Source organism: Syzygium oleosum, unplaced genomic scaffold (genome assembly GCF_021117445.2).
Source record: "Syzygium oleosum isolate NSW1041296 unplaced genomic scaffold, Sole_v2.1 Sole_v2.06, whole genome shotgun sequence".
Classification (NCBI taxonomy): Eukaryota; Viridiplantae; Streptophyta; class Magnoliopsida; order Myrtales; family Myrtaceae; genus Syzygium; species Syzygium oleosum.
In genome coordinates, this window is record NW_026607490.1 from 2,647,516 (window position 1) to 2,674,322 (window position 26,807).

The window sequence follows — 26,807 nt, forward strand, 5'->3', positions numbered from 1 at the left end:
CGCTCGTGGCGCCCTCATTTCGTCGCCGTCGCCGTCACCGTCGCCATCGCCGTCTCTTGCCTTCCCCTCGCGGTCGGTCGGCGTCGCTCCCTCATTCCGTGGACTGAGCATCACTCGTCCTGTCGGCGTCGGTCCCGTCTCCGTGGCAAATTACGAAGGTCGGTCTTCAAATAAGGGCTCTTAATTTCTATTTTGCTGAATTGATCGATACATTGTGCTTCATTGTCCTATGTTTCACTCAATTAATTGGTAGATTAAGGCTGCCTTCGGGAAATTAGGGCTCGAACTTGGGAAATTGGGGCTCGAACTTGAAATTAGGTCTTGAACTTCTGAAATTAAAGCTTGAACTTCATAAATTATGGCTAGTTGTTCGGATATTAAGGCTTGAAGTGGATTTGATTGTGTTGGTGCCGGGCTGAGTATATGCGATAGATCGTGGTCCACGTGGGGACCTCTGTCATTGTCACCCATGTGGTCTCGATGGTGGCTTTTTCAATCTTGTCGACCATGTGGGGACCTTCATGTGAAGCTGTGCTCTTTTTCCTATGTGGTGTGGTCCTGAAAGCTAAAATATTGAATTTTTTGGCTTTTTTCCTTCAATGCAGGGTCGATATGGGGGATAAAGACACAATTATCGGCATCATTGTTCGCTATGGAGGAGAATTTGTCATCAGCACTGACGAGTGGGAATACTTTAGGGGACTTGAAGGTACTGTTTATTTCGATAGAAGCAAGCCAGCATATATTAATCTCATGAGGGATATAGTTCAACAATTAAGATGTAAAATAGGAAGTTTGCATTATTGTGTTCCTAGAAGCAGCTTGAAGGACGGTATTAGAAACTTTGATGATAATAATGGTGTTAAGGATATCATCTACCATTATCTTCATGGAAAAGAAGCTGTTGTGTACGTTGAGTCGTATAGTGATGGTGAATCTGATGAAGGGGTTGAGGGAGGAGACGTAGGTGATGGTGCTGCTTTACCTAGTACTCAGGTTGGTGCTAGTTCTATTATAGATGAAGCTAGACATGAGAGGGATGAGAGGGAGGCAAGCCATGCAGCGAGTGAAGAGTTCACTGGATTTGAGTTCACTGGATTGTCGTGGGAAGTTGCTGCATTTAGTGAATCAGATAATGATGGTGTGGCAAATGTAAATTTACCAAGTGAAGATGACGATGAGGAACTTGTACAGTCAAGGCAAAAGCAAAAGGAATTTGGAAAAAAAATCAATAGCTGCACTTGGAGGATTGCATGAAGCTGAACCAGGACATAGCATTGATGGAGCTCCAGCTGAAGGTAATGACACTGATTACGAAGAAAGTGGCTCTGATGAACAGAACGATAATTCTGAAAATCAGCATGAAGATGATGATCCCGTTGTGCGCAGAAGGAAACGTAAGTATCCGTTATACGATCCTAGATCTTCTTCATCTGTGTTGACTGTAGGTCTGAAATTTTCTGATGCCAAACAATTCAAAGAAGGGATTATCAAGTATTCAATAGCTGAACAGAGGACTCTTCAGTTCACTCGAAATACGCACGACTATGTTAGAGCAAAGTGTTCTCAACCTAGTTGTTCGTGGAAGATATATGGCGCACGTTCAAAGAGGGACGGGTCATTCCAAATTAGGTCATTACAGGAGGAGCATACTTGTTCCGTCATGTTTGACAACAAAAGGGTAACGAGTGCTTGGTTATCGAAGCACTTCTTCGATACCATCAAAGCGATGCCTGATGTGCAGAGTGCTCAGTTGAAGCAGTTGGTGAGGGAGCAGGTAGGGATTAACGTGTCACTCAATCAGTGTAAAAGAGCCAAGTATAAGGTGTAACGACCCGGTCCGACGAGGGCGGGGAGTGGTCGCCGGGGTCCGAGGACCTGGACAAGGAGCGGCTTCCGGCAGGCTTCTAGGATGGCAAGGGATTGCATTGCTCTTGTCCCACATTGCTTAGGGAGTGAGATCTTGGTGAGTTTATAAGGCTTGGCCCCTAACCCTTGTGTAACGCGTTTTAAAACCGTGAGGACTTAGTGTCCGAAGCGGACAATATTACACAAGGAGTGGCGCAGCGGAAGCATGGTGGGGCCGAGGTCCTTACAAATGGTATCAGAGCCGACTCCCGACCGCGTGTGGGGCCACAGCGAGGACGCTGTGCTCGAAGGAGGGGAGAATGTAACGACCCGGTCCGACGAGGGCGGGGAATGGTCGCCGGGGTTCGAGGACCTGGACAAGGAGCGGCTTCTAGGATGGCAAGGGATTGCATTGCTCTTGTCCCACATTGCTTAGGGAGTGAGATCTTGGTGCGTTTATAATGCTTGGCCCCTAACCCTTGTGTAACGCGGTTTAAAACCGTGAGGACTTAGTGTCCAAAGCGGACAATATTACACAAGGAGTGGCGCAGCGGAAGCGTGGTGGGGCTGAGTATAAGGTGATGAAAAAAATTCTAGAGAGGTATAAGGAAGAATATGGTCAAATTTGGGAATATGCTGGAGAATGTAGGCTGCAAAACCCGGGTAGTCGAGTTTATGTTGAGGTTGTGGAGTGGCCACTGCCTAACCATGGGACTAACTTTGACCGAATTTATATTTGCTTTGATGCATACCAGCGGGGATTTGTTGCTGGTTGTAGACGAGTCATAGGGTTAGATGGATGTTTCTTGAAGGGTGTGTGCAAGGGAGAATTGTTGACTGCCATTGGGAGGGATGACAATAATCAGATGTTTCCAATTGCTTGGGCTGTTGTGAAGGTAGAGAGCAAGGACACTTGGTCGTGGTTCCTGAAAAATTTGATGGTGGACCTTGAGATCACTAATGGAGGAGGTTGGGTATTCATGAGCGACCAACAAAAGGTAATGCTGGTGCAACTGCACAAACAATATTTATGACATTTTATCTTGCACATGCCTTTATTAATGCCTTGATGTATGAATTCTTGTGGGGACTTCTTCCTACTCTAGCTGAGTTGATGCCATTTGCTGAACATAGGATGTGTGCGAGGCACATATATGCAAAATGGGCAAAGATCTACAAAGGGGAGAAACTACAGAAGCAATTTTGGATGATAGCTAAGAGCACCAACATGGCTGATTTTAGAATTCACAAACAGCATCTGCTTGACTTGACGAAGGACGGTTATGAAGCACTTTTTCAAACTGAACCCAGGCATTGGTGCAAAGCCTTCTTTAGTGAAGAATTCAAAAGCGATATCATTGATAACAATCTCAGTGAAGCCTTTAATGGCAGAATTTTAGAGGCGATGTGCAAACCAATCATCAGCATGCTTGAGGATATTCGAGTGATAGTCATGACAAGGATGCAAAAACAGAGAGATGATGCTGCGAAGTGGACTGGACAGTGTGGTCCTAGGATTGCTAAAAGATTGGATGACAACTTGGCGAGTAGTAGGTTCTGTCATCCTATCTGGAATGGAGATGATGGCTATGAGGTCATGGAAACGACAGATAAGTATGTTGTCCAATTGGACAAACTAAAGTGCTCATGTCGAGCTTAGCAACTTTCTGGAATTCCCTGCGCACATGCCATTTGTGCCATCCAAGCGAAGTACCAAAATCCCAAGGATTACCTGCATGGTTGCTACCACAAAAGCACATATCTTGCTGCGTACCAGCACTTGATGCAGCCTATTAGAAGTACAAAATTCTGGGAGCCGACAAATCATGAAGCCCCTCATCCTTTGCCACTTAAGAAACAAATGGGAAGGCCTAAAAGGAGACGAAGAAAGCAGGAGGGAGAGCCCAGAAGTAAGAAGATGAGCAGGTCAGGTGTAGAGATAAAATGCTCATATTGTCGTGATGTAGGCCACAACAAAAGTGGTTATCATTTGAAGAAGCAACATCAGTTGCTTCAACAGCCAAGTAGAGGGACTCAAATTGGATCAAGTGCAGCGCCAGCACAAGAACCAGCTGAAGAGGCTGTTGAAAGGCCTGCTAGAGGGCCAGCTGATAGGCATGCTGATTGTCTAGCTGAAGGGCCTGCTGAAAACCAAGTTCAAGAACCAGCTGAAGAGCCAACCGGAGGCCCAGGTTCAAGGGCAACCTCCTCCTCGACTGTTGCACAGGCTAGGAGAAAATATCCAGTAAGCAATATGTATTTGTATTAATCTTTAGTGAGCAGACTTTGGCTTTAGTTGACATTGTTTTGTCCTTATCAGTTGAGAAGAAAACCAACTGAACAAGCAGCTCAGGTTCCTCAAAGTGAGGTACCATATCAAACAAGAGGGGTCCTCAGCAGAAGATTAAGGCAATATGGTTATGGAATTTATATGGACTTCAATACTGGAATGACTATTTTGCATGTAAGTTTTGTACATCTCATGCATTTCATTTTTGAGTTTTTCGCTTTTATGACAATATTGCTTCTTCTCATCCATGATTATGTTGTAGCCTGGGAGGAGTTCAGAGGTTCTCATATCTCAAGTTGGCCCAAGCCAAGAGTCAAGAGCTACACCAAAAGAATCCAACCAACGCGCAAGCAAGGCTGGGTCGAAGAGAAGAAGGGTGGTCATGAGAGAAGAGTGTTCAAACGCCACCAACAAAAAACTCAACACTAGTTCCTGATCAACCAGCACATGCTGACAGCTCCAAAACAGCCACCAACACCAGTAAGAAGAAGATAGTTGCTGCGCCTAAGAAGAAATCTCAAGCAAGAAGGCCAGTAGAACAATCTGCTGATCCAGCAGTTGAAAAAGATGTAGCTGGAGCAGTTCAAGAAGCAGCAACTCTAGCTGTTGAAGAAGATGCAGCTCAAGCAGTTCAAGAAGAAGCAGCTCCAGTTGTTGAAGAAGATACAGCTCCAGCAGTTCAAGAAGAAGTAGCTCTAGCTATTGAAGAACCTGCATCTTCAGAAGAACAACCTGCAGTTCCTCCAGTTCAAAAGAGTCAAAGAATTATGAATCAATTCAAGAAACCGTCGAAAGGAAAAGGAAATGGTGGACTTATCACTATTGACTAATGGGAGGGTGTTGAGGTGATTGTTAGTTTTTGTGAAATTAGAGAGGTTTACCGTATTGGCTAATAGGAGGTTGATTTTTTGTGGTCCTAGAATGTTATTGACTAATGGGATGTTGTGTGTAATGACTAAATTCGATGTTTACCGTGGTTAAGGTGGTTGTGATTTCCATATTTTTGCACACGTGTTTGTTCTGTTTTAGTATAGTACTGGTGTAGTGGGATGCTTGCAAGTTGCATCAGTAAGTTAATATTCAAAGAAACTTACTGATGCAATTGGTGGGGAGGGTGGGAATTGGTGCTGCTAGTGCTTGTTTTTTGTGCTATTTTCAGGTGCAATATGGTGCTTGCACTAGCTGCTGATTTTGTACTATTTAGGAGTATAGTATGGTTACTATTTGGGAGTATAGTATGGTAGCTGTTGATTTTGTCATATTTGGGAGTGCAGTATAGTGCTTGCACCAGCACGCCAGCACGTGCTGGTGCAAGCATTTTGAACCGGTTTTTGAATATGGTTTGGGGGTTGTTTGGTGCTGGTGATTGAATATGGTTTTGGGGGCTGTTTGAACCAGTTTATGAGTATGGTTTGGGGCGGTTTGGTGCTGGTGAGCAATGCTGGTACAGTTACTGCTTTGATTCTGGAATGATTTAGTTTAAAGATTGGTTTGTTGGAACCAAAGTCTTCATTTTTCAAAGAAACACACGGCATGACACTTAAGTGATCAACTTTCGGCCACAATTGGCACTTAAGTGATCACTTTTGAACCATGACTGGAACTTAAGTGATCACTTTTGAACCACGACTAGAACTTAAGTAATCACTTTTGAACCACGACTGGCACTTAAGTGATCACGATTACAAACATTTGGCACTAAAATGTCAACTGCTGAACTTATGACGACTTCATAATTTGCTGCTACGCAGAGTTGCAGCACTTGCAACATCTCATTTTTCAGTAGTGAGCCTTATTCCATAATATGCAACCATCTAACCAGATGAAAAAAATACAACAAATGAACAAGTGAATATGCAGGAAATGAGCAAGTGCAGCAAATGAGCAAAAATATGAAGCAAATGAGGAAGTGCAGCAAATGACAGCAAATGAGCAAAAATATGCTGCTAATGAGGAAGTGCAGCAATGATAGCAAATGAGCAAAAATATGCAGTAAAATATGCTACAAATGAGAAAGTGTAGCAAATGACAGCAAATGAGCAAAAATATGCAGCAAAATATGCTGCAAATGAGGAAGTGCAACAAATAACAGCAAATGAACAAAAATATGCAGCAAAATATGTTGCAAATGAGGAAGTGCAGCATAAGACAGCAAATGAGCAAAAATATGCAACAAAATATGCTGCCAATGAGGCAAAACTGCATCAAAATATGCAGCAACAAAATACTAAGCAACTCAACATTGAGAACCAATAAATTCCAACATTCCATTTGTCATAGATTGCAGCAAACCTCTTGTTACATACATAAATTGTAGCAAACTAATAGCACAACCGTAGCTACAAATTGCCAAATACACGTACATAGTACAAGCCTATCTTAAATTATGGTAGACTAAGAAACTTTTGCTCATAACTGATATTACATTTGACCATAAAATAGGCTATAAAAAATATCAATAACACAATCAACAATCGATAACACTTTCTTTCGATTTTCATCCTTTGAACTTCCTTCTTCAAATGGTTGGCCAGAGATGCTAAAGCCTTCATTTCAGCTTGCAATGAGTCGACATTGTCCAACTCGTCCATTAATGCAGGTGGAGGTTGATGTCGAGCTTCAAGTACCTTCACTATCACCTCTGTTGCTCGATCTGAAAATTTCGCATCAACCCACTTGAAGAATTTGCACTTCGAGCCTTCTCTATACCTGGCGCATCCATGGAATCTTCTCCCGGGGTTCAATCGAGTCCAAGATGTTCTTCTTGGACTCGGTAATCCACAATAGCAGAAGAACCGACCTTCTTCTTCACTTCGTTCAAACGAATTTGAGCCGCTAGTGAAGCTCCTGTCATCCATTTGTAACCTTTGGCTGTCAATTTCGGGGAAAACAAGGAAATAATATGGCCGGTTAGGGTTTGCAATTGGGGAATATGTCCAATTAGCCGATTTAGGTTCCTATATTGGGGGGAGAAAGGTTGAACGACGTCGTTTTCGCTATAAGGGCTGACTGGACTCTCCGGCCTGCTCCGGCCACCCATCTCAGCATCGAATATTAATAAAAAAGAGCCACATCAGATTTCCGGCGTGCCATGTCAGCATTGGCACTCAAGTGATCGTTTTTCAAAAAAGTTGGCACCAAAGTGATCCGAAAAAAAGTTATGGCACCAAAATGATCGCCGTACACAAGTTATGGCACTTATAGTGTACTTTTGCCAATTTATTTTGGTGGGGAAAATGTTATTGAAAGCTGTAAGAGGTTGTCAAGCCATGTACACGTGATAATAAATAGAAAATAAAACTAAGATCAGGCTGTGCCAGCGTGGCAATCCGCGTGCTCCTCCCGACCCGAAACACGGTTCGTCCATCTGGTCCCTCGATCGACGGCCCACATGCAATTCCCAAACCTGCCCGCCAAATTCTCCGAAATATTTCATCGGACTCCCCGAAAAAATTCAAAATCTTGCTCCCTGTTCTATATAGATCCTTCGACGAAACCCTCCAGATTCAACCCAATCTCTCGTCAAATTCAACTTCGCTCTCTGTATCTATAGCCGTAGAAGCACCGGAGGAATGGCGAGGACGAAGCAGACGGCGCGGAAGTCCACCGGGGGCAAGGCCCCGAGGAAGCAGCTTGCCACCAAGGCGGCCCGGAAGTCGGCCCCCGCGACCGGCGGTGTCAAGAAGCCGCACCGGTTCAGGCCTGGGATGGTGGCGCTGCGGGAGATACGCAAGTACCAGAAGAGCACGGAGCTGCTCATTCGGAAGCTGCCCTTCCAGCAGCTGGTGCGGGAGATCGCGCAGGACTTCAAGACGGACCTCCGGTTCCAGAGCAGCGCCGTCTCGGCGCTCCAGCAGGCGGCCGAGGCCTACCTGGTGGGGCTGTTCGAGGACACCAACCTGTGCGCGATCCACGCGAAGCGCGCCAGCATCATGCCCAAGGACATCCAGCTCGCCAGGAGGATCAGGGGCGAGCGAGCTTGAGATTTCTTCTTAGCTTGTTGTTACTGTGTGGAGTAGGGAGATGTTAAAAACTGAAGCTTTAGCGTTTTGTAGCTTTCCTTTTCCTTTTGGGCTATTCTTCTGATGTGACGTGTTTCCATGGCGATTGAGGAGGTCAATAGAGATTGATGTTCTTCTTCTACAAGCTTTTGAAGTTTGGTGGTGAAAGGGGACGGGGTGATTTGCAAGGCATGCAAACGATCCGTGCACTTCAAGAGCATGTCTTTCTTTGCATTTCTTCACCGGTTCATTATAACTCTCACCCCTTTCACCAACTCCTCAAACTCAATCGTTCGCCACCCATCACGGCAATGAGTTTCGTAACGAAGTATGTCACCGTCCTAATAGCCGTTCTTGCTGTCTTCGCTTCGACCGATTTCACGGTCCCAATTTCGCTCTCTTCGCTTAGAGATCTTGCCCTCGATGCCAAGCTCTTTACCTTTCTGCAGCATGGTCCTTTGGCCCTTTTCCGGCAGTACGTTGGTCACTGCCACCGCCGGCACCGTAAGTGCCCCGATAATAGCCAGAGGCAGGTCTCCATTTGCGACGATTTCCCGCTTGACATTCCTCCTCCGGAGACTAACACGACGCTGACCCTCTGCGTGGACCGGAATGGGTGCTGTAACTTCACCACGGTCCAAGCGGCTGTGGACGCGGCCGGCAACTTCAGTCAGAAAAGGACCGTGATTTGGATTAACGGCGGCATCTACTAGTAAGAATAATCTGGTCACCCGGCTAGCAGCTTCCCTTTAGACAATGGATCATAATTTGGTGAATCAATCTGTTTGTTCCGGCAGCGAAAAGGTGACCATACCGAGGACAAAGCCGAACATCACGTTTCAAGGACAAGGGTACTTATCGACTGCAATCGCGTGGAATGACACGGCTAATTCTTCGCATGGAACATTCTATAGCGGCTCGGTGCAAGTCTTCTCGAACAATTTCATCGCGAGGAACATTAGCTTCATGGTGAGATAGCAAATCGAATTTAGGAAATCATGTTCAGGCTGTGTGACTGCGATTGTAATTGAGATGCATTACTGTTTCAGAATGTTGCTCCAATTCCGAGCCCCGGAGACATCGGAGCACAAGCGGTGGCGATTAGAATCGCGGGCGACCAAGCTTCGTTTTGGGGTTGCGGGTTCTTCGGAGCCCAAGATACGCTTCACGACGATAGGGGTCGCCATTACTTTCGAGATTGCTATATCCAAGGTTCTATCGACTTCATCTTTGGTGACGCGAGGTCGCTGTACGAGGTATGGGAGTCCTTTGTGGCCGGTTCGATAATCGCACAAAACGCTCAGATAATCTGTCAAACAGCACTTACAAACAAGCAGTAAGCTTAATTAATAAACTGTACTACCTGGCCAAAGCCAAAAAAAATCATGATAATTGCCTCTCCAGCATCTTCTGCCTGTCAATGATTCTAGGATGACCTTTCATTGAATCACAGAACTGCCAATTGATTTCCATGGCCACCCCAGTGCCTCCGGGGCAGAAGGGGATCAACGGGGCGGTCACGGCGCATGGCCGAGCTTCCAAGGACGAGAACACCGGCTTCACGTTTGTGAACGCCAGCATCGGGGGCACGGGGAGAATATGGCTTGGCCGGGCATGGAGGCCGTTCTCTCGGGTCATCTTCGCGTACACGACCATGACCGACATCATCGCGCCCGAAGGCTGGAACGACTTCAATGATCCTGCTAGAGACCAGTATGTATACGAACGATGATCGCCACCTGAGTACAAATTATCTACCCCACATTTCATCATTTAACAAGTTGGGTGGTTGATCAATTACCAACCTTTTCATCTGGCTTCTAATGAAATGCAGGACGATATACTACGGAGAATATAATTGCTCAGGAGCAGGAGCTAACATGAGCTTAAGAGCACCATATGTTCAGAGACTTAACGATACTCAAGCTTCACCTTTTCTCAACATCTCCTTCATCGATGGTGATCAATGGCTGTGATGACCTCTTGCTATAACATCGATGCTATTTTTCAATTTCCATTCGATTATTTATTTCGCAGGTCAGGAGAAATAATCAATAATCTCCACAAAAAAGTGTTCAAACACAGTGATACATGTACCTCTTTTGTTCAAGCATCAACACATTCTATCGACTTGTGAAGTTCTCTTCTTTAGGATTGCTTTGTGCAGACAATTTGTTGAATTGGGTGATTGTCATGTCACGTGCTCCAATCTGTCCAGAGGTGGTGGTGCCTACGAACTTTCTCAATTTGGCATGAATCAATCAAGACAAGGTAATTATCATTTGTCTTCTGATTCACTGAGAATGTACGGTCTTCGCATTCTCTTGTTGGGAAGAGCTTTTTCTTTCACGGGATGGTCTGATTAAATAGCCACAAGATTGATCGACAAGTAAGGCTCTTGGGTTTTCGATGATGATTGTTCGTTCTCCGGGATGCGTATGATCAAAGGAAACCAGCACCCAGATATCAAGCCTTGAATTAATGGGTAAATTATTAAGAAAGTCTTAGACCTATTGCATTTATTTTAATTTGGCCAATTTAGTCCTAAACCATTTGACAATTTGCCAATTAATCCATCTAGCCAATTTTGACCGGAAACCACTAATATGGACAGTTCTTAAATATTTTGTGAAGATTGTCCACTGTCCAAGAGAAGCTAACCAAGCTGCAGATTAGGTCGCTAAGGCTCTCAGCCTGAAGACCCTTCTCCTATATTGGCTAACTTCAACCCCCTAGGCTTTATGGAATATTGTGTTCTGAAACTCATATGTCTTGCTCTAGTAGTACTCGTTATTATGAATGAATGAAAGAACCTTTTGGACCAAAAGATGACGAACAATTTTTAAATAACTTTTGTGATTTTTTTTCTTTTTTTTTCTTTTTCCCTTTTCTTTTCGCCGACTGGCCACCGGCTTTAGGCGATGGCTGGCCTCCCTAGGCGAGGGCCCTCCTAGCCAGATTTGGCAAGGTCGACCCTTGCCCAGGCCAGGGCGGCCTCACCGGGCCTCGCCTGGGCGAGGGCAAGGGCCACCCTCACCCAAGCCAAGGCGGCGTCGCCCTTGCAGGCTATCGCCATTGATCGGTGGATTATATTGGCAAATCATTAAAAGGTTTAAGATTAAATTAGCCAAATTGAAAGATTTAGAACGGAATTGACACAAGTGCAATAAGTTTAAAACTTTCCCGGTAATTTCCCCTCGGATTAGCTACCTTCCTTTAGGCCTCGTTTACAATTTGATCATAAGATTATGAGATCAATGACGATTGAATTCTAATTTGCTTTTGCTTTTTTTTTTTTTGCTAATGTCATTTGGAAATGTGTGAAGTCGAAAGAGAACGCAATAAATGCGCTGATTGGCTAGTTAACCATAGTCTCATGTTAGATTCTAATTCTCAGTGAAAAAGTCGTATAATATTAGTCTCATCTTTCTGCTAAGCAAGTAAATGCCATGTCACTTTCTTTTCACATATGCAAGCGACATATGAGCATTAGGTGAGGGGGACCCTCCCTCATTAAGGCTTGGATAGCAACGGGAATGCGTGATTAAAAAAATGATTTATATTGAATACATCGCTAGTGCAAAATATCTTGAAATAAAGTAACCAAAAACCTTAAATAATACTCAATGTAACATATTTACCCTAAATATTTTTTGTGACACAAAAAACTCCAAACTTGTATTCATGTAACACATGTACCCCAAACTTGTACCAGTGTGACACATTTATGTTAAAATTTGGGGTAAATGTGTCATATGAATACAAGTTTGGAGTTTTTTGTGTCACAAAAATATAATTTGGAATAAATGCGTCACACGAGTATAAGTCTGGGGTTTTGATGTCACAAAAAAATTTGGATTAAATGCGTCACAGTGGGCATAATTTAGGATTTTTGGTGGCTTTTTCCCAAATATCTTTTACACCAAAGAAAACAGATCCTAATACCTTTTCTAAGAAGTTACTAGATCCACAAAACGTGCTAAATATATGGCATTCTTTGACTTTAGCTAGACTAAAATTGAAATAGGAATATTTATTTTGGCAATTTATTAGAGGTAACATCCCATGTGTTCTAGTCAACCTAAGTAAACTAGCTAAAAATACTGCAAAACCATATGCTTATGCGGATTATATTGGCATCAAAGTGGGCGTCGTAGTTATTTTATAGAAATATAAGCGGTGCCATTGAAATTAATGCAAGATGGAGGGGGCGATAAAGACTTTATCCATGTAAACATTTGGAGCAATATGACCTTTTTTTTTTTTACCGCATAACCTTTTAATAAACACTGAGGTTCAAACTGCGCTGATAAATTATGATAGGAAAAAGGTTGATACTCAAAATGTATAGCTCTTGGTTGAATGGAACACACGACGCAAATATTTGGACACCACACTTGAGAACTATATATATAAATAAAATATTTATATATTTTTTTTATGATAAGATTGATAGATTGATCATTGGTCGTCTTACATTATATAATTTCCATAATTTAAAAAAAATTGTCATATTATATGTGTTTTTGTCTACGATATGTATCGTCTCAAAGATTCTTCATATACCGTGACCCCCAAAGTGGAAATGAATATGTGGTCACGTCCTTAATCGCCGGCATTCACTAATCATTGATGTTGGGCTGCACTTTATGTGGCTTAAAATCATTTATTATACTCTTGATTTTTCTACATTTCAATTTCGAAATCCTATTAGCAAAAATTCTATGTTGGCTGGTAATTCACTTAATTAAAGGGACATTTCATGCCAACTTAATTTGAAATACCATGTAGGGGTGCGTAAAACAGATCATCCGAATTGGAAATCGCCCGGACCGGATTGAATCGGCCGATTAGGTCTGGTGTCGGTCCGATCCGATTATATATATTTTTATTTTTTATTTCTTTAAAATAATTAGTAATATGTGAATTAAACCTGCATACAACGCTTTTTCCTTATCGTTGCACCACAATGACTCTTCACTCATCGTTCCTTCATCAATTTCTTCAAATTTGTCACTTTCTCTTGTTATGGTGGGAAAAAAATAAAAAAGCGATCAATTCTGTTATATCGTATCGGAAATCAATAACCCTTCAAACCATGTAGTGGACATGTTCTCATCGGTCAACGTGTGACATATGATGATGTTGTCAACGTGAAGTGTTGTATCACAGAAATGCACCTTACAATTCTCCCTCCATCCGGCAACCAACTACATCCAGACAAAGATTAATGATTTGAACATAAACAATGTCAATTCCTGAAAAGAATATATCATTGTATATTCTTCTGTTTCTTTGTATAGTTGGACACACACACACACGTACTTATATATATATATATATATATATATATATATATATAAATTCTATGACTCCAAATAAAAATGCCTGCAAGTTCTTTGTGTAATCAACCCTCTTCATTAATTTTAAATGCCCAAGATACGCCATGGTTTTTGTAATCTCCACATAGAATATTTTACTACTGACCACATAAACACTCATATTTCTCTTACCTGTTATTTCTTTCAAGTCAAATAATAGCATTTGCTGTGTGTGCAAAACAATACACATCCGCTTTTGGAGATAGAAAATCCAATCCAAAAGTCAAACGTGATTAGGAGCGGCACGTGAAAGTCTGGGTGGACGCACATTCGCGAAAGACGTAGCACTGGTTCTGATATCATATTATAATGTCCAATCCAAAAGCTTAAGCTACTAGATGGAGCGAGATTGCATGTATATAAGAAGTATATAAGATCCGTTGTGAAGCGATGCGCGATAATAATTCAATATTCGAAATGAAAGGACATACTTATATTCTCTTAATTAAAGAAATTTAATTGATTCGGATTTACCCTTTGAGCTATGATGCGAAAAGAAGATAAGTTGCTTGGACAATTTTCCATTAATTCTCATGTTCCTACGTGGCAAGAAGAATGAAAGGGCAAAAGACAGCGTGAAAAAAGACAAGGCCACAACGTACCGTGAAATGTCGGGTCATTTTCTATGGTCCCCTAGCTAGGTACTATTCCTTCATGTTGTGTCAAACATACCTTAAAAAAATGCAAAACGCCGAAATTACTTAAGATTAATCTATAAATTGATACCCCGAGCGATGTAATAAAATATTCTCAGACGTTAATATAACCCACTTGTCAATGTAGTCCTTCGCATCAGTTAACATATTGATGTAAGTTATTGTCAAGTGCATAAACTAAAGTTTCATCTCTGTCTCTATTCTAATAGAACCCTATGAAAACCCAAATAAATTCCCTATTATTAACAGGCTGTTATGAAATACATGAATGAATATTCATTATATTCAATGTACCTATTATGGTACATTTGTAACCTACATACATGAATGTATATTCAATGTACCTATTATGGTACATTTGTAACCTACATTCTACGTACAATCTCCAATGAATGTTCATCTCCCTATTCAATGTATGTATTCAATACATTGACATTAATGATATGTGCATTCTTGTTTTCTTATAAATAGGAGTTTAGTTTTGGTCATTGTGTAAGAAATCAGAACATAATGAAAGGAGAAAATATATATTTTTGGTGTTTATCTGCTTTCTCTACTTAATCTCTATTCTCTCTATTATATACTTGCAATGCAATATTTTACAACACGTTATCAGCACGAAGATCTACCAACTGAGTAAATAATTTTTGCAAGGTAACTGTTCTCTTTGTTTTTCATTAATCAACTTATACTTCATCTTCTCCTATCAATTCTTCATTTTTCTTTTTCTTGGCCTGAAGCCAATTTCCAATCTAAAAGTATCCTTTTGCTCCTGAAGTGGCGATGGATATTTGGAAATCCTTCTAATTAATTTAAGGATTCATTTGTTTTGAAAGAATTATGGCAAATATTGAAAAGCCCAAATTCCACATCCTGGAAGTGAGTGGAAATAATTATCTATCTTGGTGCCTTGACATGGAAATGCACCTCCAAGGGCAAGATCTCGCTAATGCAATTACAGAAGACGGAACCTCAAATGCAAAAGATAAAGCAAATGCACTGATTTTTATTCGTCGTCATTTGCATGAGAGCCTGCAGACTCAATATTTATCCGTTCGAGACCCTCAGACCCTGTGGAAGAGGTTGAAGGATAGGTATGATCATACCAAGACTGTTATCCTCCCTCAAGCATAGTATGACTGGCAAAATCTCAGACTGCAAGATTTTAAATCAGTGTCTGACTATAACTCCGCTTTATTTGATATTGTTTCTCGGCTTGAGTTATGCGGTATCAAGCTCACTGATGTGGAACTGTTAGAGAAAACTTTCTCCACCTTCCATGCTTCGAATATTGTATTGCAACAGCAATACCGGGCAGCGTCAATTTGACACATACTCTGAATTAATTTCTGTGCTCCTCACTGCTGAGCAAACTAATGAATTGCTACTCAAAAATCATGATCTTAGACCTGCTGGGTCAAAAGCATTGCCTGAAGCACATGCTAACTCTGAGAAAAATACTGGCCATTTTAAGGGCTATAAGCGCAGGCAAGAACATAATCCTCGAAGGGGTGGCAAGAAATTTAACCGCCCTGGGAAATCTAACTTTGGCCCGAATCATGACAAAGAAAAGAAGCAAAAGAAGGTGACTAATGAAAGTATTTGCCATCGATGTGGCATGACTGGGCACTGGTCACGTACTTGTCGTACGCCAAAGCACTTTGTTGATCTATACCAGGCATCTTTAAAAAATAGGGGCAAGGGTGGTGAATCTCACGCCATTGAAATTAATCCTACTGCCATAACCACTGTTGAGGCCAACAATATCTCTGTTGGCGGGACTCCTCTTGCTCCTGAAGTAGCAAATGCATCCCTGGATGTCTCTGATTTCTTTGAGGACCTCTGATTACTTTGATGAAGCATCAGACTGGTGGATGACAACTTAGACTTCGAATTTTATGATTCTAATAATTTCTTTTCTAGTTGCTTTTCTTTAAATGTATTACCTTTTATTGTTCTTTAATATGGTTATGAATGAAATGCTTATGAACCTGATATAATATTTATTATTTTGAAATTTTATTTGACCCTATAACTAATATGAAAAGTTTATGATACTTGACACCTAAAGTTGTCAACATAAATGCAAATGGAAAATACCGAGAAAAAGGAAGATATTTGTTTGCTTGATAGTGCATCAACACATATCATATTTCGTAGTAGACACTTTTTCTCGAGTATGACATTGCGTAAGACACATGTCCATACAATATCAGGTCCTATTTCGATTATTGATGGTTTCGGGAATGCCATAATTGTTTTGCCTAAAGGCACCATCCTGTATATTGAGAATGCGTTTCTAAGCAGTAGATCAAAAAGGAATCTGCTTAGCTTCTAAGATGTACGCCGTAATAGGTACCATATTGAGACTATTTATGAGCAAAATAAAGAATATATTGGCATTACCTCTTATAAGGTGGGCCTGAAGACCATCCATGAGAAGCTAGAAGCTTCTTCTATGGGTTTGTATTGTGTCATGATTAAGGCCATTGAAACCTACTCCACCATATCCTGGAGATTGGTAAACCCTTATTAGTTTGGATTATGGCATGATCGTCTTGGTCACCCTGGCGCTTCAATGATGCGTAGAATAATTCAAAATACAAAAGGGCACCCTTTAAAGGATACAAAGGTATTGTTGTCCAAAGATTATAATTGTGAAGCTTGTTCACAAGGAAAACTCATTACCAAATCTTCTATAACAAAGGTTAATCTTGAATCCCCTTTATTCCTGCAAAGAATTCAGGGTGATATTTGTGGACCAATACAACCACCAAGTGGACCGTTTCGATATTTTATGGTACTAGTGGACGCATCCTGTAGATGGTCACATGTTTGTCTATTATCTACGCGCAATGTCACCTTTGCACGTTTACTTGCGCAGATTATAAAGCTCTGGGCACAATTCCCTGATTATCCAATTAAAAGCATAAGGATGGATAATGCTGGTGAATTAACATCAAAGAGTTTTGATACGTATTGTGCTTCACTCGGAATCGAGGTTGAGCACCTGGTCGCATATGTTCATACTCAAAATGGATTGGCAGAATCCTTGATTAAACATATCCAAATCATTGCCCGCACTCTATTAATGAGAACGAATCTCAGCGATACAGCATGGGGTCATGCACTTTTGCATGCGGCAGCCCTAATAAGATTGCGCCCCACTGCTAGTCTCTTACAATCTCCCCTACAAATGGTTCTTGGTTGTGAACCTGATATTTCACATTTACGCACCTTTGGTTGTGCAGTACAGGTGCCTGTAGCACCGTCAAAAAGAACGAAAATGGGTCCCTAACGCCGTTTGGGCATTTATGTTGGGTTTAATTCATCGTCCATCATTAAGTTCTTGGAACCAACTACTAGATTGGGACTATGTTGGGTTTAATTCATCGTCCATCTTTTTACTGCCAGATTCGCAGATTGTCATTTCAATGAGACTATGTTTCCATCAATTGGGACACCTAAAACTGACATGGCTGCGAAGCAAAAACCAGTTAAGGTTTTCTCCTGGAATGAGAAAAATTTATCTCAATTAGACCCAAGAACTCCTGAGTGTGAAAACGAGGTGCAGCGCATAATCCATTTACAGGCTATGGCCAATAGACTTCTTGACGCGTTTAATGATGCTACTAAGGTAACAATGTCTCATATTCCAGCTGCAAATGCTCCAGCTAGGATACCTGTTCCCGAAGGACAAGCTAAAATGGATCAAAATCCCCCAAACTTGAAACGCGGTAGACCGATAGGATCAAAAGACACTATTCCTAGAAAACGAAGGGGAAAGAATTAGGAATCTGCTCCAGAAGAGCCTGGTGTTGTGCTTGCTCCCAAAGAGCTTATTGCTCCTAAAGAGGCACAAACCCATGAAAAGATCACCAACCCTGGGAATACTGAGAATTCCATTACATATTGTAACGAGATTTGGGATCGGAATGAAATCATCATTGAAGATGCTTTTGCATTCTCAGTTGCTCATAAAATTATGGATGATGATTGTGAGCCGCAATCTATTATTGAATGCCGTCAAAGGCAAGATTGAGCTAAATGGGAGGAAGCAATTAAGGCTGAATTAGCTTCCCTAGCCAAACGAGAGGTTTTTGGACCCATAACTCGCATCCCCGATAATGTAAAGCCCGTTGGATATAAATGAGTATTTGTCCGGAAACGAAATGAGAAAAACGAGGTTGTCAAGTATAAAGCCCGACTCGTTGCCCAAGGATTCTCCTAGAGACCTGGGATTGATTATGATAAGACATATTCACCTGTGATGGGTATGATTACATTTCATTTTCTCATTAGCCTGGTACTCTCTGAAAGATTGAAAATGCGTCTTACGGACGTTGTGACGGCATATCTATATGGCTCATTAGACTCGGATATTTATATGAAAATTCCCGAGGGATTCAAAATGCCTGATGCATGCACTCCCCGCAACTTATTCTCAATAAAATTGCAAAGATCTTTGTACGGGTTAAAGCAATCCGGTCGCATGTGGTATCAACGCCTAAGTGAGTACCTAATTAAGGAAAGGTACAAGAATGATCCTATCTGCCCATGCGTGTTTATTAAGAAATCAGAAACCGGATTTGCTATTGTAGCAGTTTATGTCGACGATATAAATTTAATTGGAACTCCAGAAGAGTTAGCTAAAACTGCTGAGTATTTGAAAAGGGAATTTGAAGTTAAAGATTTGGGTAAAACCAAACTTTGTCTTGGTCTAGAGCTTGAGCATAAAGCAAATTGAATAATCGTCCATCAATCAGCATACATTGAAAGATTACTTAAATGCCTCAACATGGACAAGGCTCACCCATTGAGCACTCCTATGGTTGTAAGGTCTCTAGATCCCCAAAAGGATCCGTTTCGTCCTAGAGAATCTGATGAAGAGATACTTGGTCTTGAAGTACCATATCTCAATGCAATTGGGGCTTTGATGTACTTGGCATAATGTACGAGACCAGATATCACTTTTGCGGTAAATTTATTGGCACGTTTTAGTTCTGAGCCAACTCGGAGACACTGGAATGGAATTAAACATATTTTTCGTTATCTCCGAGGAACCATAGATTTGGGATTATATTATTCCAAGGATTCCACTACCTCTGGTTTAGTTGGATATACTGATGCTGGATATAGATCTGATCCATATAAAGCTCGTTCTCTAACCAGTTATTTATTTTGTTATAACGGCACCGCCATTTCTTGGCGTTCTACGAAGTAATCACTAGTAGCTACATCTTCCAACCACTCTGAGATTATTGCTTTATATGAAGCTGGAAGAGAGTGTGTTTGGTTAAGATCCGTTATAACACATATTCACAATTCTTGTTGTTTAACACCGGTTATAAATTCTCACACTATAATTTATGAAGATAATGCTGCTTGTGTTGCACAAGTTAGGGGAGGATATATCAAAGGTGATAGGACCAAGCATATCTCGCCGAAATTTTTCTATACTCACGAACTCCAAGAAAGTCAACAAATTGATGTTAAGCAGATTCAATCCATAAATAATCTTGCAGATCTTTTTACCAAATCATTGCCAACGTCAACTTTTGAGAAATTAGTATATAGCATTGGTATGCGGCGAGTTCATAAGATGCAAGATTGACTAGCCCCAGCAGTGGCTATATAGCTCAAATTAAGGGGGAGATATTATGAACTATGCATTGCACTCTTTTTCTTTTTGTCCGGTTTTTTTCCCACAGGGTTTTTCCGGCTTAAAGTTTTAACGAGGCAATTTACGCATCTATAAAAGGGAGAGATCTTAAAATTTGTGCTGTGTACTCTTTTTCCCTTTTGTCTGGTTTTTGTCCCACCGGGTTTTTCCGGCTTAAGGTTTTTAATGAGGCAGTATCATTCAATGCACATTCATAATATAATGAATACAATGAATATTCAAGGAGGAGTGTTATGAAATACATGAATGAATATTCATTATATTCAATGTACCTATTATGGTACATTTGTAACCTACATACATGAATGTATATTCAATGTACCTATTATGGTACATTTGTAATCTACATTCTACGTACAATCTCCAATGAATGTTCATCTCCCTATTCAATGTATGTATTCAATACATTGACATTAATGATATGTGCATTCTTGTTTTCTTATAAATAGGAGTTTAGTTTTGGTCATTGTGTAAGAAATCAGAACATAATGAAAGGAGAAAATATATATTTTTGGTGTTTATCTGTTTTCTCTACTTAATCTCTATTCTCTCTATTATATACTTGCAACGCAATATTTACAACACAGGCTGTATTGTCAAGCCTGCATTATTAGGCCTTGTGAACAGCCAGCACAAAAGAACTTGCAAAGTTGCAACCAACCAGCAAACAAAACCCCCCCAAGGTTTTTAAACTTCCTCCGTTTCTCTGTCTCCAAAATAAATCTTATTCAAATCCCACTCTGAATCTGTCCCCTGTCGGACTATAAAATCCCCCCCTCCTCTCTTTCAGAGCTTCACAGAGAGAGGGAGAGAGAGAGAGAGGGATGGGAGCGTGCGCCACGAAGCCGAAGGTGTCGAAGTCCAACAAGGATGCCGTTGATGCCCCGGTGCCGGCGCCAGAGGAGGTTGTGGCGGGAGTGGACTCAGAGACGACGGCCGAGGTAAAGAAAGAGGAAGAGGTGGTGGTTGCGGCTGGAGCAGAGCAGGGTGAGAGTGTGAAGGAGGTGGTTGATGTGGAAGGAGGCAACATACCCTGTTCTTTGAGTCTCTTGCTCGAGGAGGTAAATGATTTGGTTTCAGTTTATAAGACTCTCCCTCTTATCATTCTTGCTGCGTTTTCACTTTCCTTTCCAATTTAGATTTTGATTCTCACGAACATATCAGTCTTAGTCTCACTGTACTCAAAAGGGTATTGAGCAGCAAGATCCTGCTGTTCTTGTTTTGGTTGAGTGATTGGTTTGGTCAGGAATCCTTCCATGTTCTTAATCTAATCTTTTCTTCAAACGGGTCAATGACAAAAGAAGAATTTGGGATTAGGCCAGGAGAGATATTTGCCAGGACGGCTTAAATCTGACGCCTCCACACGCATCGGATATCGTTTCGCTAAGGATCTCCTGCCAGCTTCACTCAATGCAAGGGAATCCAAGGACATTCTCTACATTGTTCCCTTTGCTTTGGAGAAATGGAATGGTTTCGCTGTCGATGGACCCACTGATTTAGCTCTCTCGCTGTCTCTTACTAACCTGCACGTCGCAATTTCACCGTCATGTCTTGTTTTTTCTTTCCCTTGGATGATGTCGTTGTCATGCGTTAAGGGACAAAAGTAGCGACACGTTTCTCGGCCCTTGTCCTGTCTTTTGGGTTATTGCTTGTCTTGTTGTCATCGCTCTCGGAGAATATACTTTGTTCAGACAAGAGAGGAAGTCGACATCTTGATCATGTTATAGAAAATATCGACCCGTGATAACCAAGGAAAAGCGAGAGATACGAAATCATGGTTTAAGTAAAATTTTTGAGGAAAACGGTTTGTGTAATGTTTTTTAATCCAACTCAAGATTTGTCCATGGAGAGAAGAGATCAATCCATCTGCTCATCCTTCGCAGGACAATCAAAAGGCGAAAGCTGAAAGTGAAATGACATCCTCGGTGACGGCAGAGACGCCAGAGTCGTCATCAGAGCCCCAAGCCAAAACAGAGGAATCAGAGACCAAGCCACCCGAATCGCAAGAATCGGCTATTGAAGAGCAGCAACCGACCCCTGCTGTTGCCACCGTCGAAGCTGCAGAAGCGGTCGAGAAAGAGATGGCAATTGAATCTCCTCCCGCTCCGGCGGCGGAACCCACTGAGAAGAAAACCGAAACGGCCAAAGCAATTGCCAAAGAGGAAGCCAAAGAGTAATAATGCAGGGCTGTTATTAGCTGGACTGGTTGGCCGGAGCTCTTGGTCTTAAAGCTTGTTGGTCCATTGCTTGTTGTCAAATAGTGTCTTTATTTTTCGGATTGATCATAGTGTTTTGTTGAAGGTAATTTGATAGGAATTTGTTCTTATGTTCTCATGAGGACAAGAATGCAGAGGCGTCTGTTGCCTTTGTTTTCAGGTGGGTCATGGGATATTGGTATTCTATTTATATTCCCTTTTGATTATTTATTGGGGATGAGCCAGAGAGAATAATTTCGTCGACACTAATCAAGATTGTTGCATCTGCTAGACTCCAAGCAATACAATGCAGCTACTGCATAAACTAAACAACATTCATTGTCCACAGAAAGGGCATGTGTCAATCCAAACGAGGTTGGAAATACCTCCGCCCTTGTTATTTATATCTTAAAATCAATAACAGTTGGGCACCATGAGATCAGTGACATTGACCGAACATCTACAGTTCTATCGTTTCTGTTTATCAGTATGTGAAACAGAATACAACCCAAGTCCTTGGTTCCACTTCTTAATTCGTGCTTCATCATCAGCCTCCCTAACCTTATGAGCCCTGCTAGTGACACTCTCCTGAAAATATACAGACTTATATAACTGTTGAGGAAATATGTAAGATCGATGGAAGCTGCGCGCCTAGAAGAGTTTAAACAGTCGTTTCAGTGAATAGCGGAAGCGAAGCATGAAGGGGAAGCATCGGCCCGCATGACATGGCCTCGATGGACCCAAAATAAAATAATTTGAGGAAAAAAATTGGTAAGAATTATATCTCGTGTCGGGTGGGATTGGATATGAATCGCTAAAATCCTTTCATTTAAAATGAGTCAATTTTAATCCGATCATTTCGAATCCGACTCAACCCATCCATTTAATTGGCCTATCTTGAATGGCTTTCCAAGAGATCTCAAAAGGCGTATTAAATTCATCCTTTTCACATGGCAGGTATATGGAATGTCACACACTTCCGAGCAAGTAACATACAAAATATTCATTTTAAATATACGTAAAAGTATCAACATTTTTGTAACAAGACCAGTATCTCAACAGGTATTTCATGAACACTTTGTTAGTAATACCGTAATTAAAATTTTTGCACCAGCTTTCTCTATGGAATATTTTAGCTATATTTGACAATCTTCTCTCAAACCTCATCTTTGGGAGAAAATATTGGGTATGCCGCCCCTTCATGTCACCATGGGGCCGTCCCATTCATTGATCGCCACGTGTGGTAGATGAGTCCCACTTCGTCGGATTTTTCAGAACTCCCTTGCTTCTCTCTCCCCTCACTTCCGTCTCCGACACACAATCGCACTCTCTTCTCGTTCTCTTTTCTTCTTCTTCTTTGATCAAAGAACGAAAGTCTTCTTCATCCGAAGATGTCTCTCTTCGTTCCAACCACGCCTCCTGTTGTAGCAAGCGCGGAAAAGCAAACACAGAACACGAGGATTTACGTGGTTCGATCACAACGTGATCTACGTCCACGGGCGAGGCAAGACAAGATTCTACTATAATCAAAGAGAGTACAGTTTTCAGAAGTCGAAAAAACGACAAAAGCTTACGGCTCACAAAAAACTCTCGAAAACAAAATTCTCTCTGTGCATCAATGAGAAAACCTAGCTGCGGTATAAATAGTGCTCCTTGGGCCTATCGGCCCAACTCTCCGCGTCGCGAACTAAATCTCAATTTTCGGGTCGCACAAAAATATGTCGGGTCGGGTGTTCAACTGGACCGAGAACATAAAATTCAATACATATTTAACAAATCTCCACCTTGGCTTGAATTTCCCAAAATAAAACAGTCAAGAAGCCGAACACATTCTCTCGGCATCCCTAAGCCTACGTGAGCTAACTCGGTGTAGGAAACAAGGGCTGCAACAAAAGAACATATCCACTTCAAAAAACAAATGTAGAACTGTCATTTACCTCTCCACCAAAGCCCCAGAAGGGGCAAACTTAACCGAGCATGCCAATCAAGTTCAAGCAATGCTTAAACTTGTTGGCGGGGACTGGCTTGGTCAACATATCAGCAGGATTGTCAGCTGTACCAATTTTCTTTACCGTCATATTTCTCTCAGCAACTGCCTCTTGAATAAAGTGATACCTGACATCGATGTGCTTAGTCCTCTCATGATATGCTTGATTTCTAATCAAGTATAAAGCACTCTGATTGTCACAAAAAACAACCGAATTGTCTTCTTGCTGGAGCCCAAGTTCCTGAACAAGATTCCTTAACCAAATACCTTCTTTCACGCGTTCGCCGCCATATACTCGCCCGTAGTAGACAAAGCAATCGTCGATCGTAAGGTTGACCTCCAACTAATAGCCGAACTAGATAGTGTGAAAAGATAGCCAGTTAAAGATCTCCTCTTATCGAGATCACCTGCATAATCGGAATCCACAAATCCCACGATTGAGGTACCGTTGGAACTGTTTCTATCAAACACTAGGCCCAACTCTGCGGAGCCTCTAAGATACCTAAGTATCCATTTCACTGCCTGCCAATGGACCTTTCCAGGATGCGCCATATATCTACTAACCACACTAACTGCCTGCCCAATGTCGGGACGAGTGCATACCATAGCATACATAATACTACCGACTGCACTGGAGTATGGGACACGAGACATCGCAGCCTCCTCGACCTCTGATTGAGGTGAATGTAGAGCTGAGAGTCTAAAATAGGATGCCAACGGTGTACTCACGAGCTTAGCGTTTTGCATGCCAAACCTCTCAAGTACCTTCTCAATATAACTCCTCTGCGAGAGATATAACTTCCCTCCTTTCCTGTCCCTCTGAATCTCCATTCCTAAGATCTTCTTGGCAGAACCCAGATCTTTCATCTCGAACTCCTCACTGAGCCGTTTCTTCAAGATCAACACTTCTGACATGTTCTTTGCAGCAATGAGCATGTCATCAACGTATAAGAGAAGATAGACAAAGGATCCATCTGAACCCTTCCTGAAGTAGACACAACTGTCATAGTTGCTCCTATGATAACCGCTCCCAATCATAAAGCTGTCGAATCTCTTATACCACCGTCTTGGTGACTGCTTCAGACCATACAAGGATTTCTTCAATCTACAAACATGATCTTCCTTGCCTTCTACATAATAGCCCTCGGGCTGGGCCATATAAATGGTTTCCTCAAGCTCACCATGCAAAAAAGCAGTCTTCACATCAAGTTGCTCAAGCTCTAAGTCAAATTGAGCAACTATAGCCAGCAACACACGAATGGAAGTGTGTTTTACCACAGGGGAGAAAACTTCATCATAATCAATTCCCTCCTTCTGGTTGTAGCCTTTAGCTACGAGCCGAGCCTTGCATCTAGCATTTTCAACACCTGGAATTCCTTCCTTTTTCTTGAAGACCCATTTACACCCGATGGCTCTTTTTCCTTTAGGCAACTGCACCAAGTCCCAAGTCTGGTTCTTGTGAAGTGATTCAAGTTCCTCAACCATAGCAACAGCCCATTTCTCTGATTCTGTGCAAGTAACAGCTTCCGTATAGGTAGAAGGTTCCTGAATACCCATATCTTCTGCTGTCGTAAGAGCATAAGCCACCAGATCAGAAAACCCATATTTCTGAGGAGGCCGGGTCTGCCTCCTTTCTCTGCTAGTAGCAATAGAGTATGGCTGCTCCACCTCATCTACAGCTTCCTCATCTGAACTTGAATCAACAGGAGCATTTTGCTCGTTCAAAACATTCTGAGAGGTCTTTTCTCGAAGCTCCACCTGAACCTTCACCTCATTCATATCACTCTCATGTTTTCCTGCAGACTCATCAGCAACTTTCCTTTGATCAAGCATATGCATTTCATTAAATGTAATATCCCTACTAATAATGAACTTAGGTGAGTTAGGTTCCTGGCACCATAAACGATAACCTTTCACCCCATCAGCATACCCAACAAAAATACATTTCTTTGCTCTAGGTTCTAACTTACCATCCTTAACATGATAATAAGCAGGGCATCCAAAAACCTTTAGATTAGAGTAATCACAAGGCTTACCTGACCACATCTCAAAAGGAGTCTTGCATTCTATTGCTGTTGAAGGAGAGCGACTAACCAGATAACAAGCCGTGTTAACAGCTTCAGCCCAAAAATCCTTTTCCATGCCAGTATTAGAGAGCATGCATCTTGCTCTCTCCAATAGAGTTCTCGTTCATACGTTTCGCCACTCCAGCCGCTGCGGAGTGTGCCTAATCTGTACGGTGTCGAACAATACCCGCATCTCGCACGTAATTCATTAAAATCGCCACCACAGAACTCAAGACCATTATCGGTCCTAAGACGTTTAATCTTCTTCCCTGACTGATTCTCAACAAGAGCTTTCCACTTCTTGAAGGTTTCAAACACATCACTTTTTCTTTTCAGAAAGTAAACCCAAACCTTCCTGGAATAATCGTCAATGAACGTCACAAAGTAAAGAGCTCCACCCTTAGATGGAACCTGTGCTGGTCCCCATAAATCGGAATGGATATAGTCGAGTGTGCTCTTTGTCGAATGCGTCCCTGTACTGAATCTGACTCTGCATTGCTTGCCAAGAACACAATGCTCACAGAAATCTAGCGAGGTCGTCTGCTCCCCACAAAGTAAACCACGTTTACTCAAAACTGACATGCCACGCTCACTCATGTGGCCCAAACGCATGTGCCACAATTTCGTTCTATCATTATCAGAAACGGAATTGCTTGTGCCAATCGAAGGACCCATAACTGTGCTACCCTGCAAATGATAC

At 41.8% G+C, this 26,807-nt stretch overlaps 4 protein-coding genes across 4 annotated transcripts; all 4 read left to right on the forward strand.

Moving 5' to 3' along the window:
- Window positions 1–7,615: 7,615 nt before the first annotated feature.
- LOC115666396 (histone H3.2-like) lies at window positions 7,616–8,373 on the forward strand. The gene has a single exon (XM_030588130.2). The coding sequence runs from the start codon at window positions 7,711–7,713 to the stop codon at window positions 8,119–8,121; it is 411 nt and encodes a 136-aa protein (XP_030443990.1). The 5' UTR covers window positions 7,616–7,710; the 3' UTR covers window positions 8,122–8,373.
- Window positions 8,374–8,450: 77 nt separating this feature from the next.
- On the forward strand, window positions 8,451–10,288 carry LOC115666398 (probable pectinesterase 8). The gene is made up of 5 exons (XM_056312488.1): window positions 8,451–8,851; window positions 8,937–9,108; window positions 9,189–9,395; window positions 9,593–9,852; window positions 9,974–10,288. The coding sequence occupies exons 1-5, from the start codon at window positions 8,451–8,453 to the stop codon at window positions 10,113–10,115; spliced, it is 1,182 nt and encodes a 393-aa protein (XP_056168463.1). The 3' UTR covers window positions 10,116–10,288.
- Window positions 10,289–15,091: 4,803 nt separating this feature from the next.
- Window positions 15,092–16,022, forward strand: LOC115667228 (uncharacterized). The gene is made up of 2 exons (XM_056312417.1): window positions 15,092–15,270; window positions 15,482–16,022. Exons 1-2 carry the CDS (start codon window positions 15,092–15,094, stop codon window positions 16,020–16,022), a joined length of 720 nt encoding a protein of 239 aa, XP_056168392.1.
- A 4,506-nt stretch (window positions 16,023–20,528) lies between these two features.
- On the forward strand, window positions 20,529–22,281 carry LOC115663695 (major latex allergen Hev b 5-like). The gene is made up of 2 exons (XM_030585684.2): window positions 20,529–20,920; window positions 21,743–22,281. Exons 1-2 carry the CDS (start codon window positions 20,684–20,686, stop codon window positions 22,034–22,036), a joined length of 531 nt encoding a protein of 176 aa, XP_030441544.2. The 5' UTR covers window positions 20,529–20,683; the 3' UTR covers window positions 22,037–22,281.
- Window positions 22,282–26,807: the final 4,526 nt, after the last annotated feature.

Coding starts and splice junctions, on each gene's coding strand:
- LOC115666396 (XM_030588130.2), top strand. CDS start 7,711: ATGGCGAGGACGAAGCAGACGGCGCGGAAGTCCACCGGGGGCAAGGCC.
- LOC115666398 (XM_056312488.1), top strand. CDS start 8,451: ATGAGTTTCGTAACGAAGTATGTCACCGTCCTAATAGCCGTTCTTGCT. Junction 8,852..8,936: donor ATTAACGGCGGCATCTACTA/GTAAGAATAATC, acceptor TTGTTCCGGCAG/CGAAAAGGTGACCATACCGA. Junction 9,396..9,592: donor ACGCGAGGTCGCTGTACGAG/GTATGGGAGTCC, acceptor ATTGAATCACAG/AACTGCCAATTGATTTCCAT.
- LOC115667228 (XM_056312417.1), top strand. CDS start 15,092: ATGGAAATGCACCTCCAAGGGCAAGATCTCGCTAATGCAATTACAGAA. Junction 15,271..15,481: donor TGGAAGAGGTTGAAGGATAG/GTATGATCATAC, acceptor GTATTGCAACAG/CAATACCGGGCAGCGTCAAT.
- LOC115663695 (XM_030585684.2), top strand. CDS start 20,684: ATGGGAGCGTGCGCCACGAAGCCGAAGGTGTCGAAGTCCAACAAGGAT. Junction 20,921..21,742: donor TGAGTCTCTTGCTCGAGGAG/GTAAATGATTTG, acceptor CATCCTTCGCAG/GACAATCAAAAGGCGAAAGC.